This window comes from Hesperophylax consimilis, chromosome 26 (assembly GCF_061612785.1).
Source record: "Hesperophylax consimilis isolate HC1 chromosome 26, BYU_Hcon_1.0, whole genome shotgun sequence".
Classification (NCBI taxonomy): Eukaryota; Metazoa; Arthropoda; class Insecta; order Trichoptera; family Limnephilidae; genus Hesperophylax; species Hesperophylax consimilis.
In genome coordinates, this window is record NC_142861.1 from 1,692,249 (window position 1) to 1,709,554 (window position 17,306).

Consider the following 17,306-nt stretch of genomic DNA (forward strand, 5'->3'; position numbering starts at 1 on the left):
AGAAATTCGGTAACTAATTACAGACGTTTCGCCAAAACAAAATATTACACAGATATTTTTAAAGAAAACATACATAATCCAAGACAAACCTGGAAAACAATAAATTCAATCATAACTAACAGTCCAAAGAACTTGACAAATAAAATTGAAACTCTTACCATCAATAACATAGACATAAATGACCCGAAGCAGATATGTACAGCGTTTAATGACTTCTTTACATCGGTTGGCGAAAATTTAGCTGCGAGCATCCCATCTCATTCAGATGACGTAAATACAATAAACATGGAACCAAAGCCATTACAGTCCCTCTACATGGCCAATACAAACAAACTAGAAGTTTTAAAAATTATATCAAAACTAAAAACTAATGCATCTCCAGGGGTCGATGATATGACAACTAACTTACTCGGATTCAGTAAAGAAAAATTAGCGGATCATCTTGTTATTCTCATTAATCAATCAATAGCAAGCGGACTGTTTCCGGATCAATTAAAGCTAGCAAAAATCGTTCCAATTCACAAAGAAGACTGCAAAAAAAATCCATCTAATTATCGTCCAATATCAATACTCCCAGTCTTCTCCAAAGTACTTGAACATGTAATCAAAAATAGACTAACAAAATATCTCTCAACTAATAATATTCTCACGCCTCAACAATATGGGTTCAGAAAATTCTCCAACACGAAATGTGCTGCCTTTGATTTTATACTAACTCTTCAAAAACACTTAGATCAAGGAAAATATGCAGCGGGCATTTTCATAGACCTCAAAAAAGCGTTCGATACGGTTGATCATAAGATTCTGTTAGAAAAGCTTGAATATCTGGGCATCGTGGGCAACAATCTAAAACTTTTATCTAGTTATCTTACGGGTAGGTGCTCTTCGGTTGTTATTGGAAAAGAATCAAGTGATCATAGAAATATAACATGTGGTTTACCACAGGGCTCGATTCTCGGGCCTTTAATATTTTTGATTTATATAAATGATATTGCAAAATGGGGGTTGAAAGGTACCCTTCAGCTTTATGCTGATGACACAATATTATTCTATCATAATACTAATTTAAACGAAATGGAAAAAGACATGGAAAGGGATTTGGGTCATCTAGCCGAGTAGTTGAGAATCAATAAACTAAGCCTTAACATTAAAAAGACTCACTATGTGCTATTCGGGAATAGGAAAGGACAACGCCTAAACATTTCCCTGGGAATAAACAAACTGGAACAAACAGATGTCGCGAAGTATCTAGGACTTTTAATTGACTCACGGCTTACATGGAAAAACCATTTTGACCATGTTAAATCAAAGATTGCTCCGGTGATCGGTGTAATGTACAGACTACGTAGATTGCTTCCCACAGCCATACTGCGATCATTGTACTATGCTATGATTCACTCCCACTTGGCATATCTTTCGAGTATCTGGGGCTTTGCTACCAAAAAATGATATCGGAGGTGCAAATATTCCAAAATAGAGCCACGCGTAACATTTTTGGCTTGCCTTGGGATATACCTGTTAAAGATATTTACCGTCACGCACTTGTTTTGCCATTTAAGATGGTTCCTAGCTTTGAGATAACAAACACCATTTTAAATATTATTCAGTGTAACACCCACACAAATATAAAACTGAACTATAACAACGACGTTCACCAATATAATACACGACAAACTACATATATCAAAAATACACTCAACAAAGTTCGGACTGAAATCATTAGAATATATTGCCTACACTAACAATAACAAATTGCCTGAAGAATTAAGACAGATATGCCTCTAACAAATCTCGAAACGATATATTGAAACCCTATTTTTTTAAATGTTATTTGGAAAACGAGTCATAAGTAGGTACAAACTCTGTTCTGATAGCCGTCCTAATTATCTCCAAATACCAAACTTTGTACATCCAGAGATGATGGGCTTTTTTTAATCTTTTCATGTATTTTGAATGTAAAACATCTTGTATTAGGTCTGTTTATTTTTGAGCCCGTACTTTTTAATGTATTTTCCTGATTTTGTTTTTATGCATTTCTATAGTCCATCATTGAGGATACTTTTTTAACTTTTTGACACCAACAGTACATAAATCAAATGAGCGATTATAATAATTCATAAAGTCTTATAACACAATTTTTTTGTGACATATCTGTAAAGTGATTCTTCATATGTTGTGTCTGTATGTTGCTTCTGTGAAATGTTTTCTTCATACATTGTGTCTGCACATTGGGTTGGGTTGGGTCTAATTTTTCTGTACAAAACTCTTTTTTTATTTTTTTACTATTTCAAAACTACCAATTGGCGATCCCTTAATGAGTTTGATAACTCATGGGAGTGCAACATCGTTTGTTGTATGCCAAAAAAAAAAATAATAACACTAAGAAAGATGAAAAAAGTTGTATTTACATTATATACGTTTTTGCAAATCATTGCAATTTATTACTAATTGTATAACATAAAAATGTAATTAAATTATTCATGTTAATAAAACAAGTAAGCTAAAAATACGTCAAATTATTTTATCTGACAGTCTATTAAATTTATTTGGTATTTTAAATTAAAAACTAATATTTTTAGTCTAAATGACATTAATGTACCTCAGTCGCGGGGTAACCGGATACAATAAAGACAAAAGTTATGTTAGGTAGGGTTAGGTTAGGTTTGTTTATGTAGAGTCGGGTTAGGTTATGTTAAGTTAGTTTAGGTTAGGTTTGGTTATGTAGAGTCGGGTTAGGTTATGTTAAGTTAGTTTAGGTTAGGTTTGGTTATGTAGAGTCGGGTTAGGTTATGATAAGTTAGGTTAGGTTAGGTTATGTAGGGTTGGATTAGGTTATGTTAAGTTAGGTTAGGTTTGGTTATGTAGCGTTGGGTTAGGTTAGGTTAGGTTAGGTATGGTTATGTAGGGTTGGGTTAGGTTATGTTAGGTTAGGTTTGGTTATATAGGGTTGAGTTAGATTATGCTAAGGTAAGTTAGGTTAGATTAGGTTAGGTTAGGTTAGGTTAGGTTAGGTTAGGTTAGGTTAGGTTATGTAGCGTTGGGTTAGGTTAGGTTAGGTTTGGTTATATAGGGTTGGGTTAGATTATGCTAAGGTAAGTTAGGTTAAGTAAGGTTAGGTTCTTATTTATTCTGTTATTTCCACAAATATTATGATTGATTATTGAAAGAAATATTGTTTATTTGATGGTTTGTCCTGGAGCCCGCGGCATCCCATCCAATCAAATCAGCCAGTCTGATGTTGGACAAAAGGTCGTTTGCGATGTCGGCACCGAACTCGGAGACGGCGGCGGCAATCTTCTTCCTCTGCGACTGGACCACCCCCTCGCTGACCAGAGACAGCACCCAGTTCAGCGTGCTGTTGATGAAACCATCGCCCAAAAGTCCGCTCAGGTAAATCTACGCAAGAGAATGACACTTTTTACTGATAGAATACAACATGAAACCAACACCTCTGCCATAGGTTACCCTAAGTATTTCGCTACGTTTGGTGATTAGCAGGGGTACTCTGGTTTATGGGGTGAGGTTTGTCCAGGTCTTTTCAGTTTGCGTATTGGGAAAAGCCTGTCGAGGGGACTCTTTTACTTGGCCAGCTGGACTTTCTCGACCCATCGCCTTGCACTGAATCATGGCCACACTAATCTCCAGTTTCCTATCTACACCTGATAACTTTTCCTTCACAGAACTTGCTTAAAAAGACCCTCCACACAGTGTCAAATTCGACATAGGCTAATGTAGAAAATTATATACCCCCATAAGGGGTAGATTAGCCCTAGTCCCTGCCTATTTCGTACACGACCCCACTGAAATACAGACTGCCTCAGTCTTCCATCAACCGGTTCAGGTGCTCCTGCAGCAGTTGTGCCCACATGACGTGTAGGTGGGAGATGTGTAAATACGGTGCGATGCAGACCACCGAACATATGGTTAATGAGTGACCGCTCAATTTATTCCCCACAGTCCCTAAATTGGCTCACATTCCCTCACCACACGAGAAAAGAAGAAATCTACATATTAGATATTATTTAGAAGACGGGAGTCCCGAACAAGATGACAGTGGCAATTTCAGAGAGAAGATGACAATATTTACCTTAATCTTTACGAAATCAAAATCAACATGGAACGCCTTGATTGTCAGGTAACCGTTACTTGTAGTCCCTAGGCTGGCCACTGCTCTGATGTCGAGGCTTTTAAGGTCCACCCTAAAATCAAAGTCGTAGGTACTGTATGTGTTTTGGTAGGTAGATAAGCCGCTAAGAGCTTGGCTCTAATATAACCCCTATTTTTGCTGCATGCCATGTTTGGAAAGAGAGATCGGTTACAACGAAGCCATAAGCGGTATATCCAGGGCCGGCTCTGTGCAGGCTCAATCGAGGTAGTCCGCTCCATGACAAGGCTTCAAGGAGCCAAGGCGCTTATAATTACATAACACGTTACGCATTTTAGGTTTTTACTGGCGCCAGACGTGCCGTTTGGCTCAGGGCCGGCCCTGGATACACCCACATGAAAAATGCTAAGAGAAAGTTATAGTTAAACAGACAAATGAGATAAATCATATTATTGCATGACTTGTGGTTTTTTATTCTTCTTATCTAATTAATCAAAACCAATATAGAATTGTAAGCAGGTACTTAAATACCTATCAACTTTATTAAAATTACATATTTTGAATAAAGAATTATTTATTAATTGAATTATTTTGGTACTTACCTTATCGCTTGTCCGATATGATAAGTAATTTCAATTTTAAATAAGTTAATTGTACTTGAATAATGTTACCATCACGCAGAAATATTTCTCGTTAGTAACCAACTAAATGGAGGCCTCAGCACGGGCAAGCCACCCAGTGAGGCCAACATTACTGGAAAACTTTGAAATGTAAAAAAATATTTTACCAAGTAAAAAAAAAATTAAAAAAAACTCCTCGACAGCCGAAATAAGTACGTTTAATAATTCACATAAAAGGTTATTTACCTGGCACTTCCACTGGGGTTGAACGGAATAATGGCTGCCACTGTGCCGTTGAACCTATATAATGCTGAAAAAATAATTTTTTTGACTATTTAGGCGACATAAAATCACAAATATTTTAATAAAGATGGCCACAGATAGCTGCATACAAAGCTGCACGGCCACGATTGACAAGAGAGCTACGTGGTTTGATACAATGATATGACCACACATTGGTGGCTGAGCTACGCCTTTTTGAATTTTTAATATAATGGCATACAGAGCTCCGGGCCGAAAAGGCCCCTTTCTCTTTTATCATTAGTTTAAATTATGGTTGTTGGAAAATATTTAATTTAGTTTCTGTGAAAAATTATTTGCAATGGCACATGGCAGCAGTTAGGGAATAATTAAACTTTACGTAAGATTTGTTTCGGTTTTTTTGGTTTAGTTTTAATATTTTCATCGTTCTGGGCGAGACAATTGATAGACGCGTTTTCATGGGTTGGAATGCCCGAATGAAAAGATTCCGCGAGACTTATGATGTGGTCTTTGAGTAGAGGGACTTCAGAGTCCTGGTGGAGCTGGGAAACCCTCATCCACTTGGGGGCTCCCAGGACTGTGCGAATGGCTTTATTTTGAAATGTTTGTAATCTTTTCATTTGGGATTTTGAAGCGTGGGCCAGATTGGGCTTGCGTAGTTTAATTTTGGTCTTATCGTGGATTTATATATTAAGAGTTTATTTCTTGAAGATAATTTCTTATTTCTTTTGAATATCATGGGGTAAAGGGCTGCAAGGGTTTTATTGGCTGAGTTTAGAGTTTCCCAAGTAAATTTACTGTCAAAGGTAATCGCGAGGTGTTTAATTTTTTTTCCTAGGGATGTTTTCTACGAATAGGTAAAACACAGGTGGTGCTTTTGGAGGGATTTATACTTATTCGCCATTTTTTGAAAAATGATTCTAGTTTTGAGGCGTGGGCTTGGACGCGTTGTGCTGCGGTTATTTCACTTACTGAAGTCGACATGATATGAGCTACGCCATGATAATGCCCATTTTAGGATGCTTTATCAAATAAAATAAAAACAAACAAACGATACAAATACGATATTGGATTGAAACACCGATACAATATGTGTAACAGCAAATTATTCAGCATAACTTGCAAAAAGTGTATTTTCATAAAAGAATTACATTAACACATTTATGAACGCGTTGTGTTTACCCTAAACTATTACCAATATTATTATTTAGTTTGTTAAAATTGAACTAATGTGGCACCTAATCGATATTTTAAAGAAAGGTTTTATCTTACATGTGAAAACAATTTCGGGCACAGTAAAGTCGAATTCCATGGTCAGACCAATGATATTGAAATTAAGGTTGTTGACCATAAGCTTCTGCAGTCCCGCTATCCTTATACGGTCAAAGTCTATGTCGTTACTGAAAACACACAAATATATATTATATACGGTGTCCGGAAACTCGCAGGAAAACTGGTGAATCTGCATTAAATAGAAAACAAAAAAAAACTTAAAAAAAAAAAAATTTTGGTAATTTTTGAAATTGATAAAGTTCAAAAGCTGTTTGGGAGAGAATGATTATGTTTTACCTACAACAATTTGCATAATATTAATTAAAAAAAAAAAAAACAGATTCACTTAATCCTCACTTGAACCCCTGCATTATTCATAGAAAAGTCACAATTGAGGTTTTGTCATGAATTAAGGACGGGTTTTTTCACAGAATTTGAATAAATCATCAAATTTCAGAGTAAATTTTCTGTTATTATATCTTATTGGCCAGCTGTATCGTGTATCTGAAACAGTAACAAAACTTGAATAGAACTTTTACAGAAGATGAAAATAACCTTTGAAATTTGATGAATTGTTCAAATTCTGTAAAAAAAACCCGTCCTAAGAATGTCCGACGATCAAATTCCGCTTTTTCTTACATCTCAAAAATTCTGAATTCCGGATCAACTTTGGGAGAAACAACTTCAGAAGCTCGGTCTACTATGGACGGAGGATGCTGTAGTCATTAGCGCAAGACGCCTTGACCAGAATAGGACAAGAGGGGAAGAAGATGTAAGTATGATTCACTTACCTTATAACAGCCCACTGGTAAATAAAGAAGTGGAAGTTGTCTATGGCCACAGGCTCTAGCGGCGGGATGCCCTGCTCCGGGAACCCAACAGTGAAGTTTGTTCTGGCCTCCTCTAGCATGTTCAGCAACTTGTCATTGATCACATTTTTGGATTCGGGGACATCATTTATAACCACACTTCCATGGCTGTAGGAAATGTGCTTTGTGTCGAACTTTTTGTAGATTTCATCGCCTGCAAATAACACAATGTTAACACAGTGTGTTGTTAAATACTTGAATTTATATGCGCCAACCGCGTTCAGTTCCCCATTTACGGAATTTCCAGCATTGATTTCCATTGCTTTTAAACATACTTCCCAAGTACACCAACTCATTCGTTTACTCTGAATATTCATAATATACAACTATTTTGCAAACTGTTTTCGTACTCTCTCTCGTCCTAGATACGAGAGATTGTAGATATTCCATACTGCTAGAAATCGGCACCGCATCATCAGCATACCTACAACAGGCAACATTCTTTCAGACTATTCATATTTGCACCATGTTGTTGTGTAGTAGTTTATCCCCTCTGCATGCCCTGCGGGTAAACGTCGTGATGTTTTTTTTTTTTTTACTTAGTTAACTGAATAATTGAATTTGATTCAGTAGTAACGATCTTTCTCGGGTGACAAAATAACGGAAGAGTTCATTGACGAAAACACGAAATAAAAGTGACCCCAGGCATGAGCCTTGGTGAATACCAAAAAACGACGTTACAAATTATTATTTTTTGTTTTATTAAGTAACTTAAATGCTGGTAAGTGAAGTGATAAGTTATATTATACTTGAGATAAGTTTTTTCGGTAGGCATTCTTTATGTCAAATGCTTTAAAGAAATCATTAACAGTATTGGTATCCACTATTTAGGGACCTAGCAACATAGGCAGTTAATAGTTAGGTTAATATTGGATTATGTGGACCTTATAAAGATGGAAAAACATTCCAAACCGAACAAGGCAATCGTTTTAATTTTTAGGACGGAAATCAAATTATTACGTTTTTTATTCTTCATTGATGTTTTTATTCTTCATGGTCAATTTCACAATATTAATTAGAACACAAAAGCACACTTATTTATAGTGAATACCTCACAAGAGTCCCGATTGCTCCCGTCTGGAGCCAGTGAGACTATGGCATCCCCAATTGGGGGATGTTGTGAGGCTGAAGGTAAGTGGGGAAGGGAAAGAGGAAGGTGGGGAAGTATCTGGCTATTCAGATCTAGTCACTAAACACGGCTAAAGCCATTTGGAGCAACGTTTCAATTCTGAATGGTGGTCTTACACCAGGGCGATACTGGTAGTATCTTCCACTCTGGAACGTGCCGCAAATATACTAAATATTATTTCAATTAATTAATTGTGAAATAACACAAATTAATCAAATAAAATTTATTTGCGCACGCCGGGTTCGAACCCGCGACCTTCGGAATGGCAGTCCAATGCGTTACCACTGGACTATGCCGGCCACTTATAACGAGAAGCAACAATATAGAAAATATACGTAGAAGAATAACATTTCAAGTGACTACATATCTATAACACAAGTAATACAAAGACATATACATATAATACAGTCAACATACTTGTAGGAATATTTATACAATTACATGCATACAATCCACGGACACTAATATAATACAACATGAATACAAAAAAGATCTTATAGCGTTTTTTTGAGTTCAGTGGTGCAATTTGATTCGCTTTGGCATTTTATTTAAACATGGTGCGTTAAAGTTTTTTCAAAGATGATATTTATAATAAATTTAAAATATAATTTAATAAAATGAACTTACTGATTGTTTGGTCGGCTTTAAAGATTGTCTTCTTCAAAGCAGAGGTGGCGGCTACAAGAGTGATTAGTGTTACGAAGATCTTCATTTTAACCTATTAAACACAGTAAACTTTCATTATTCATTTATATGTCTATTATTATAGAAAGGGACTGCAGTAAATTTGTTTATTTAATCACTCGAGTGCTCTCGTCAATAACTGGAATATGAGTTGGGTGATTGGCGTACGAGATATTATTTGTATTGTTTATCAATTAATTATTTAAAGCTATAAAAAATCTGTTGGTTTCCTAAATAAATAAATTGCAAGGTTAGAAAATAGAAAATTAAATAAATAAAGTGTTTTTGTAGAACAAAATATTTGTTTTGATTCAACTGACGTTCTAAGAAATAATATTATAATCAACGTGATTAGTTTAGCTATATAATTATCTATGTTGTTGCACATTTTGTTATTGATTTTGCATTGCAAGGATAATGAAGTTTTAAGGTGCTTGACTTGGATGCTAGTGACTAAGTTTTTGTTCCTGTACTGCAAACAATGTGTCATATCTTTATACAGGGTTTTACAATAAGAGGTGTTATTTTGAATAGCCCGCTATTTCGGTAGATGTTACTTTTGAAGCTGTCATTTTTTGACATTTGACAATTGAAAACTGCGCCATTAATAAAAATGGAACGATACACGCTTCAACAACGCATTGAAATTATTAAAATTCACTTGAGTGAATCAAATGCAAATCATCTTGAGTGATGAGGCCCATTTCCACCTCGGTGGCTTCGTCAACAAGCAAAATTGTCGCATCTGGGGCTCAGAAAACCCAAGAGTTATTGTTGAAAAGCCTCTCTATCCTCAACGTGTGACTGTTTGGGGCGGTTTACGGTCCGGCGGAGTCATTGGACCTTATTTTTTCGAAAATGAGGCTGGAGCAACAGTTACGGTGAATGGATTGAGCTATCGAGAGATGATTAATGATTTTTTATGGCAGGAATTGAATGGTATTTATCTGGACAACGTTCACTTTCAACAAGACGGCGCTACGTGCCACACAAGAAACGAAACCATTGATCTTTTACGATTGAATATAAAAATAACACCTCTTATTGGAAAACCCTGTACATAAAAAAATAATATTTCTCTGTTTATCCCCTATAGATATGAAACTACTGAACCCATTTCGCTGAAATTTCAAAGTTTGTTCTTATTAGTATCAGGAGTGTTTAGATAGAGGTTTAAATGATAGAAGAAATCTATCATTTAAGACTTTATCGCATTATCTCTGAACTGGAAAGGGATATGGAGTCGAATGAAAGTCTACATAATGTATTTTTAAATAATACAATATTGTAGCTATACAGTAGTGAATGATGGAAGTCGGTGATCTCTGATGAAGACACGACGCGATCAAGTGAAACAAAACTCATAAAAAGTATCATTTTTTAAATTATTTAGAATAATATTATTTCAAACTAAAAATTAGACTCAGTTTTCAAGTGAATTCTAGTGTATTCACCCCGGGCAAGGCCGGGTACACATCAGCAAGTATATTATAATTATCGATAGTGCCAGACTACTGGACTGGCCGTCCTAATATGGTTATACCAATTCAGAGATGTTGAGAGCACGGACCTGAACATACCCCATGTCAATAAGACAACTTTACGCCAAAAATGCTCTCCTACACCTCATCCATAATAATCTTCATATTACAAATCAACCAAAAGCCATAATAAAAACCAGGTCCTCAACAAATAAAACACTGAACATTCCGATAACACACACCACACACGGACAAAGACACTTTCAATACTACGCAACCAAACTTTTTAACAGTATGCCCATTACTTTGAAAAAATTACTGACTACAAATACATCTAAAAAATTCCTCAAAAAACATATCGTAGCCTGGATAAAAAAATCAAGATATTCACTTTATTCAAAAGATTATAATTCCAAACCAAACATTACCAAAATATAATAAGTAAAATTACATATTATACACGTTCTTCAAGAATTATCCAAAAGTACATACACTCACATATAAATGTGTGTTTTCATGTTTCAATATATGTCTGTGAAAAAAAATAATTATAATTACTTTCTACATTACTTTTACAACACATAAATACCTGTCACACTTAATCACGAACACGTTAACACCTCAGCATAGGTTCTCTTAGTGAGGTGTTCACGTAACATAGAATATCACCCACACACAGTTTTACCTATATCAACCTATGTTCTTTATTTTTTATACCTTTTTTCTGTAATTTTTTCTCTGTACTACACTACAATATAAACCACTGTAATCATTTGTAAAATATGTATTCAAGAATAGACATAAATAAATAAATAAGTGTCTCAACTTGTATTTGGTTGAGAGATTGTTTTTAGTCTATGGTTGAGAGGCTATAAATGCTAAGGATTCCATCGTAGGAAAGTACCTACTCAGTAAACATGGCTAAAGCAACATAGTACTACTACCTATAAAGTTTATAGTATCAAATCACTCTGCAACCAAGAACTACATGTAACGGTCATTGTAAAGGTTTTAAAGATAGGCATAGACAGTCGAAACATCTGTATAAATTCACCAGCAGAAGTCCCCGGCGTTGCCCGTTCTTTAAGCATAGTTTTAATAAATCAGTTGTTGACATAAATCATAAATCGTTTTTATAAATCAGTGGCTGCGTAATGTCACCATTTTTATTCAATCTATACAAGAATTGAAAGAGGTGGGATTGGGCGCGAATTTGAGCAATCTGAAAGTATGTTGTCTGTTGCATGCTGATGATGCGGTGTTGATTGCTAACAGTATGGAAGATCTACAGTCTCTCTTGTCTAGGATGAATGAAGTATGTATGAAGAATGAGTTAATGATGAAAGTAAGTAAGTCTAAAGTCATGGTGTTTGAAAGAGAGAGTACGAAAACAGTGTGCAATTTAGTTGTGAATGAGGAATACTTGGAGCAGGTGGATGAGTTTGTGTAATTAGGAAGTATGTTCTAGAGAGATGGGAAGGATGATAGAGATATTGAAAGAAGGGTAAATGCAGGTAACTCCATTAATGGAGGACTGAACGTAGTTGGCGCTAACAAAAAATTCTCCAAAGAAGCGAAGCTAGCAGTCCACAATGGGGTGTTGGTACCTACCCTGATGTATGGAAGTGAGGCATGGAACTGGCAGAGAAAGGATGAAAGTAGACTGAATGCTGTATAAATGAGATCCCAGAGGCGTATGTGTGGTAAAACCATGTATGATCGTGTGAGAAATGTGAAGATCCGCAAAGAATGCAAGGCTGATGTAAGCGTAATGAGTAAGATCAAGAATGGGACCCTTAGATGGTTTGAGCATGTAGAGCGAATGAGCGAAGAGTGTAAGGAGAATAAATGATGTAAATGTGAATGGTAGCAGAAGTCGAGGACACCCGAGGAAGCCATGTCGCGATTAAGTGAATCAGATACTTGAGTCGGGTCATGTCAAGAGACAGAATAATAGAAGAGTATGTATGAGACAATGTATGAATGTGAATGAGGCAAGGAGTGTGTGGTGTGACCGAGTTGTTTGGCGGTCCGTCCTCTCTACCTACCCCTGCGGAGAAACGGCAAGTATTTCGAGTAAAAATTATATCCACAGACTCTCTTCTTTACAAAATAGAATTACTGTTATAGTTGTAGGTACCTTATTTGAGGTGGCCGATATCCTGGTGGGTAGGACGCTCGACTAGCAGTCGGACGACTCGATATATAGTAAATATGCACAATTCAACACAAGACTTAGGCAAGATTAACAATGCTCTATAATAAACTGACTTATGACAATATTAGTTTAGTACTGAATAAATTCTTTAAAACTTTTTATCTGGTAAATCTATCAGTTGTTATCTTTGGGCTGTTCTATAAATTTCTAAACAGTAAATTAATTATATTGTGTCAATTTCCCGGTAAGAAAGCCATTGCTATCATTATTTGTAATGTAAATATACATTTTGTAATATTGCAACATTTCTTATTATACTTATCTACAGATAAGGAAGACATCATTGAAAGAGCTAGCATTTCTAACTAACTAATAATGCAGCCAAACGGCGCCTGGCGCGACTAAAATTTTGGTGTTCATTGTCAAAACGACGCCTAGGTAGGTGACCACTGTAATCAATCTTATTTCGATGGTTTGTATTTTTGTGTAGCGTGGTTTTCATGAAAAATCTTAAGGAAGATGTGTTAGGTTAAGTCTGCTCCAATGGTGCCCGCATATGGCCTGCCCTGGGTAGTTTTCAAATTTACCGTAGTTGCCTACTTTACTTTAGTTTGTCGTTAAAATTAAACCAATGTATATAATAATATTATTGTAACTATCAAAAAGAAGAAAAAACATTATTTATTTTATGCTAGTAGTGACTTTTGGCATACCATGTAAGTAGTATTTTATGCGCAAAATTCACACACGGATTTGATCCGCCGACGGCAGTTAAGTACACACGTGGAGATCCGGACATTCAAGCGGCGAACATCTCATACGGGGATGGTATGTCTGTATATATATATTTATATAAAGCCAATCTGGGGAAATTTCCGGAAACTATACACGGGGAATTCAATACGTAAACTAGGGAAAAATAAATTTTGGGCATACCATCACTGAAAGAGGTATCATGAGTGGCGGTTCGTGGTCTTTTTAACAGGGGGTTCAGAAATTCAAGAGAAGATAAACATATCTAATTAAAATTTACTTACTGTTGTCCTTCGTCAAATAGTCGAATACGGCAGCAGTCACACAACTTAAATAAAGTTAGTGGGAGGGGTACCTACATATTATTGTTTTTAAATCACTTTACACTAGACACAATTATTAGATAATGAGAAAAGTTTTATAGGAATTAAATTGTTTAATGTTTTTATAGCACTCAATGTATGTTGCTAATTATTATTGTTTTTTCGAGAAGAATAATTTCGTAGAATATATAATAGATATTTTAAAACATAAAAAAAAACAAATAAAGGTGGCAAGATAACCGATTGGTTTCCTCGCAACCACATAACCAAGTACACCTCGCGTACCACTCACGTTTAAAAACTCGAGTGAATTTCTCGGTTTTCGCGGCACAAACCTGCTTTAATGGGAGGTCAGGATGCGGAGGCCCTTTATTTTTAATTTCCAACCTTTTTTCATAAGTATTGGCATTATTTTTTTATATAGACAACACTGTATTCCGCCATTGTATAAACAAATTATGACAAAATATTCGCGACAATCAATAAACGCAAACGCATAAATAAACATATACGCAAACGCTTTCAATTTGAAATCCGAAAGAATACTGGAGACGGAGAACTGGAGAAGACAAAACACAAAATTGCATAACTAGCGACGACAATGGGGCGTTTGCCGAAACTTTCGTAAATATAATTAAGGAATATAACGACTTATCTAAAAAAAAATACGAAAACAGAAATCAAAATCGGTCTACTTCAATAGGTAGTAGATTTACAAATGCCATAAGCAAACGGTTGGAGAAATGCAGAAACAAGAAAACAAAAATATGTACAAAAATGACTACAAAGTTAAATACCATAATATAACATAAAAAATAACACTTAACTTGCATCCCTATGGTTCAAAGGTCAAACGTTGGCCGGTCAGTCCGCGAAGTTCTCGGGTTTCTTCGGTTACATTCGTCAATGTTCGGAGGTCACGTGATATCATAACGCGTGTTCGACGCACACACTTTGTCTTAATTTTGCAAAGAAAGACCAAATTTTGTATATGTCACCGTCATAGGGTCTGTACCGGCTAAGATTATTTTGTATGAAGAGTTTGGTGCGGATTTCAACTCGCACAAACTTGAAATAGGTATCGTATTTTTCGGTGGCGCGGGTTTTGAAGGCGAAATTTTAATAGCGTGCTATCTATAATGTGCTTATATTATTATAAAACAAGTTTGTTTTATTTTCTCATCTTTTTAATGCGTCAGTTTTTTTCAGCGTCAGGTAGGTATGCTGTCCTTGTTCTATCGGTATTACAATGGAAGATGCTCTGAGGAACTAGCGTCATTGATCCCTTCGGCACCGGTGCGTAGTCGGGATACACGCCAAACGCGCGCCCAACATTTGTACACAGTTGACACTTGTCACATGAGAACGGGTCGCTTCTACGATTCGTTCTTAAGTTCAACAGCTCGGCTGTGGAACGAACTGCCGGCCTCTGTGTTTCCTCCCTCCTACAACATGGGACTCTTCAAGACCCATGTTCACTCCTTCCTCTCCACAAAAAGACCCTCCACACAGCATCCCCAAAGAAGACATAGGCCCTGAGGGAAATTATTTTCTTCAGGGCCTCCTGTGTGGAGTAAATATAAAAAAAAAAAAAAAAAAAAAATGGGGGTTCGCCGCACAAACGCACTTTAGAGAAAACCGCCACTGGGTATCATGCTCATATATAATAATGTCCATCTACTGAGAATGACGTCGTCAGATCCGTGTGTGAATTCTGTACATTAGCGCCCTTGAGGTGTTTTTGCACAAAAACGGCGCTATACAAGTCATCCAAGTAGTATTATTATTATTGATTTTGTGATAAAAATATATAATGGTGTCAGGAAACTAGTAGCACCTGCAAACTGGAAACTGGTGAATCCACATCACATTTGTATTCGATTTTGTGGTACACCTTTTATTGATTTGTGTTTTCGTTTTCGAGTAAATTGGGTCCAAAGTTGGAATTTTTTAGGTTAAATTTGAAAAATGACGGTTGCTACCGAGTTACTATCAGTTGCTTACTATATTTTAAAATATGTACATCGATGCGTAGCCCCGTCTCCAAAGTTAAAAAAAACACTTTAATTGCCGATAAAAGTAAATACCTAGGTACTTACAAAATGAATTGCTCAATTGCCAAAAATATTTTTTTGGGTTCTTAATGATTAAAATGATTACGTAGAATTTACGGTTTCTCTCTTGTACTACGTGTTTCCGGACACCGTGTATTTGAAGAAGAGTGTCTAATGTGGAAGGCGTAGCTTTGTTTTTTTTACAAATCTACAGTTTTATTCCAAGATTAGTGAAATTTTGCACAAAGGAAAGTTACTGTCTACGTGAGATTTCGAAAACCCCTTACCTTCTTTTCCCACCCCTTCTAGCAGAATTTTGATACGTTTTCATTGAAGTTCAAAATAAAAGGAAAATTACTGACTACATCTGATTTCGAAAAAACTTCGCGTAAAACTGCAACGCCGCACAGTGGGCTGAAAATCGGCTTTCATAGACATAGAGACTTGAATTTTTAAGGGTATTTTTTTTTGCTAGAAATGGATTCTGCTGATCATTACTATGCTATAAAATGTCGTACGAAGAAATTGCGTGTACAAATGAAGGAGTCATAATTTTTTTAAGAAAAATTTGTATGGCGCTGACATTAAAAATGAGGCTTTCTCTGGAATCATAAGGTTGGCCGTTCTATCTTTACACACAGATAATACTACTATTTATTTGTATTTTTTTGACATACTTCATATTGTGGCGCAAGGTGCGATTATTTTTTTTTAAATCCTCAAAGTTGAAAAAAACCCTTTTTATTGTTGATGATTCATTTTAATGCTTAAATGCTTTTAGGCTTGCAGTGTAAATAAAATATTGTAAACTAGACAAAGCATACTCATATGTAAAGCATTTAAGCATTAAAATGATTCATCAACAAAAAAAAAGATTTTTTTTCAACTTTAGGATTTTTAAAAAATAAATCGCACCTTGCGCCACAATATGAAGTATGTCAAAAAAATACAAATAAATAGTAGTATTATCTGTATGTAAAGATAGAACGGCCAACCTTATGATTCCAGAGATAGCCTCATTTTTAATGTCAGCGCCATACAAATTTTTCTTAAAAAAAATTATGAATATTACTGAATATTTTTAAAATTTAATGGAAGGTTATTCAAATAAATTATGCCTAGATAAAGATAAGTATTTTTAATGAGCTTAGTGTTAAATTTTGGGATATTAATAGTTTTCTGGAATTTTGCTGATGTATTGAATTGCAAGTTATGAGTATTTGACTGTATTTCTTTGTAAATTTGAAGTATTGAATATTTTTGATACATTTTGTCTACTGTAGGTACTTTGAATATTGTAAAAAGAATTTCGGTAGAAAATTTTGACGGTTTCTTCACAATTACTTTGATTACCAATCTTTGAACTACTTTAAGTGGGTTCAAAATTTTATTATATGTTCCTCCCCAACCAATAATACCATATTGTAATATAGATTGAACAATCGCATAGTACACTCTTTTTAGGTTTTCTAGTCTAAGAATATTTCTAAGTCTTATAAATATATAAATACATTTTCTAATCCTTTTGACGAGTTCACAAATATGTGTTTTCCATTTAAAATATTGATCTATATTACACACCAAGATATTTGATTTT

At 35.4% G+C, this 17,306-nt stretch overlaps 1 protein-coding gene across 1 annotated transcript; it reads right to left on the reverse strand.

The window, feature by feature from the left end:
- Positions 1-1,194: 1,194 nt before the first annotated feature.
- Positions 1,195-8,968, reverse strand: LOC149410958 (uncharacterized). Its single transcript, XM_089647603.1, has 7 exons — positions 8,884-8,968; positions 7,050-7,281; positions 6,259-6,386; positions 4,972-5,035; positions 4,088-4,199; positions 3,205-3,396; positions 1,195-1,206 (listed from the first exon to the last, which is right to left on the reverse strand). Exons 1-7 carry the CDS (start codon positions 8,966-8,968, stop codon positions 1,195-1,197), a joined length of 825 nt encoding a protein of 274 aa, XP_089503729.1.
- Between the last annotated feature and the right edge of the window lie 8,338 nt (positions 8,969-17,306).

Coding starts and splice junctions, on each gene's coding strand:
- LOC149410958 (XM_089647603.1), bottom strand. CDS start 8,968: ATGAAGATCTTCGTAACACTAATCACTCTTGTAGCCGCCACCTCTGCT. Junction 7,282..8,883: donor TAAAGCCGACCAAACAATCA/GTAAGTTCATTT, acceptor TGTTATTTGCAG/GCGATGAAATCTACAAAAAG. Junction 4,200..4,971: donor AACCCCAGTGGAAGTGCCAG/GTAAATAACCTT, acceptor CTTTGATTTTAG/GGTGGACCTTAAAAGCCTCG.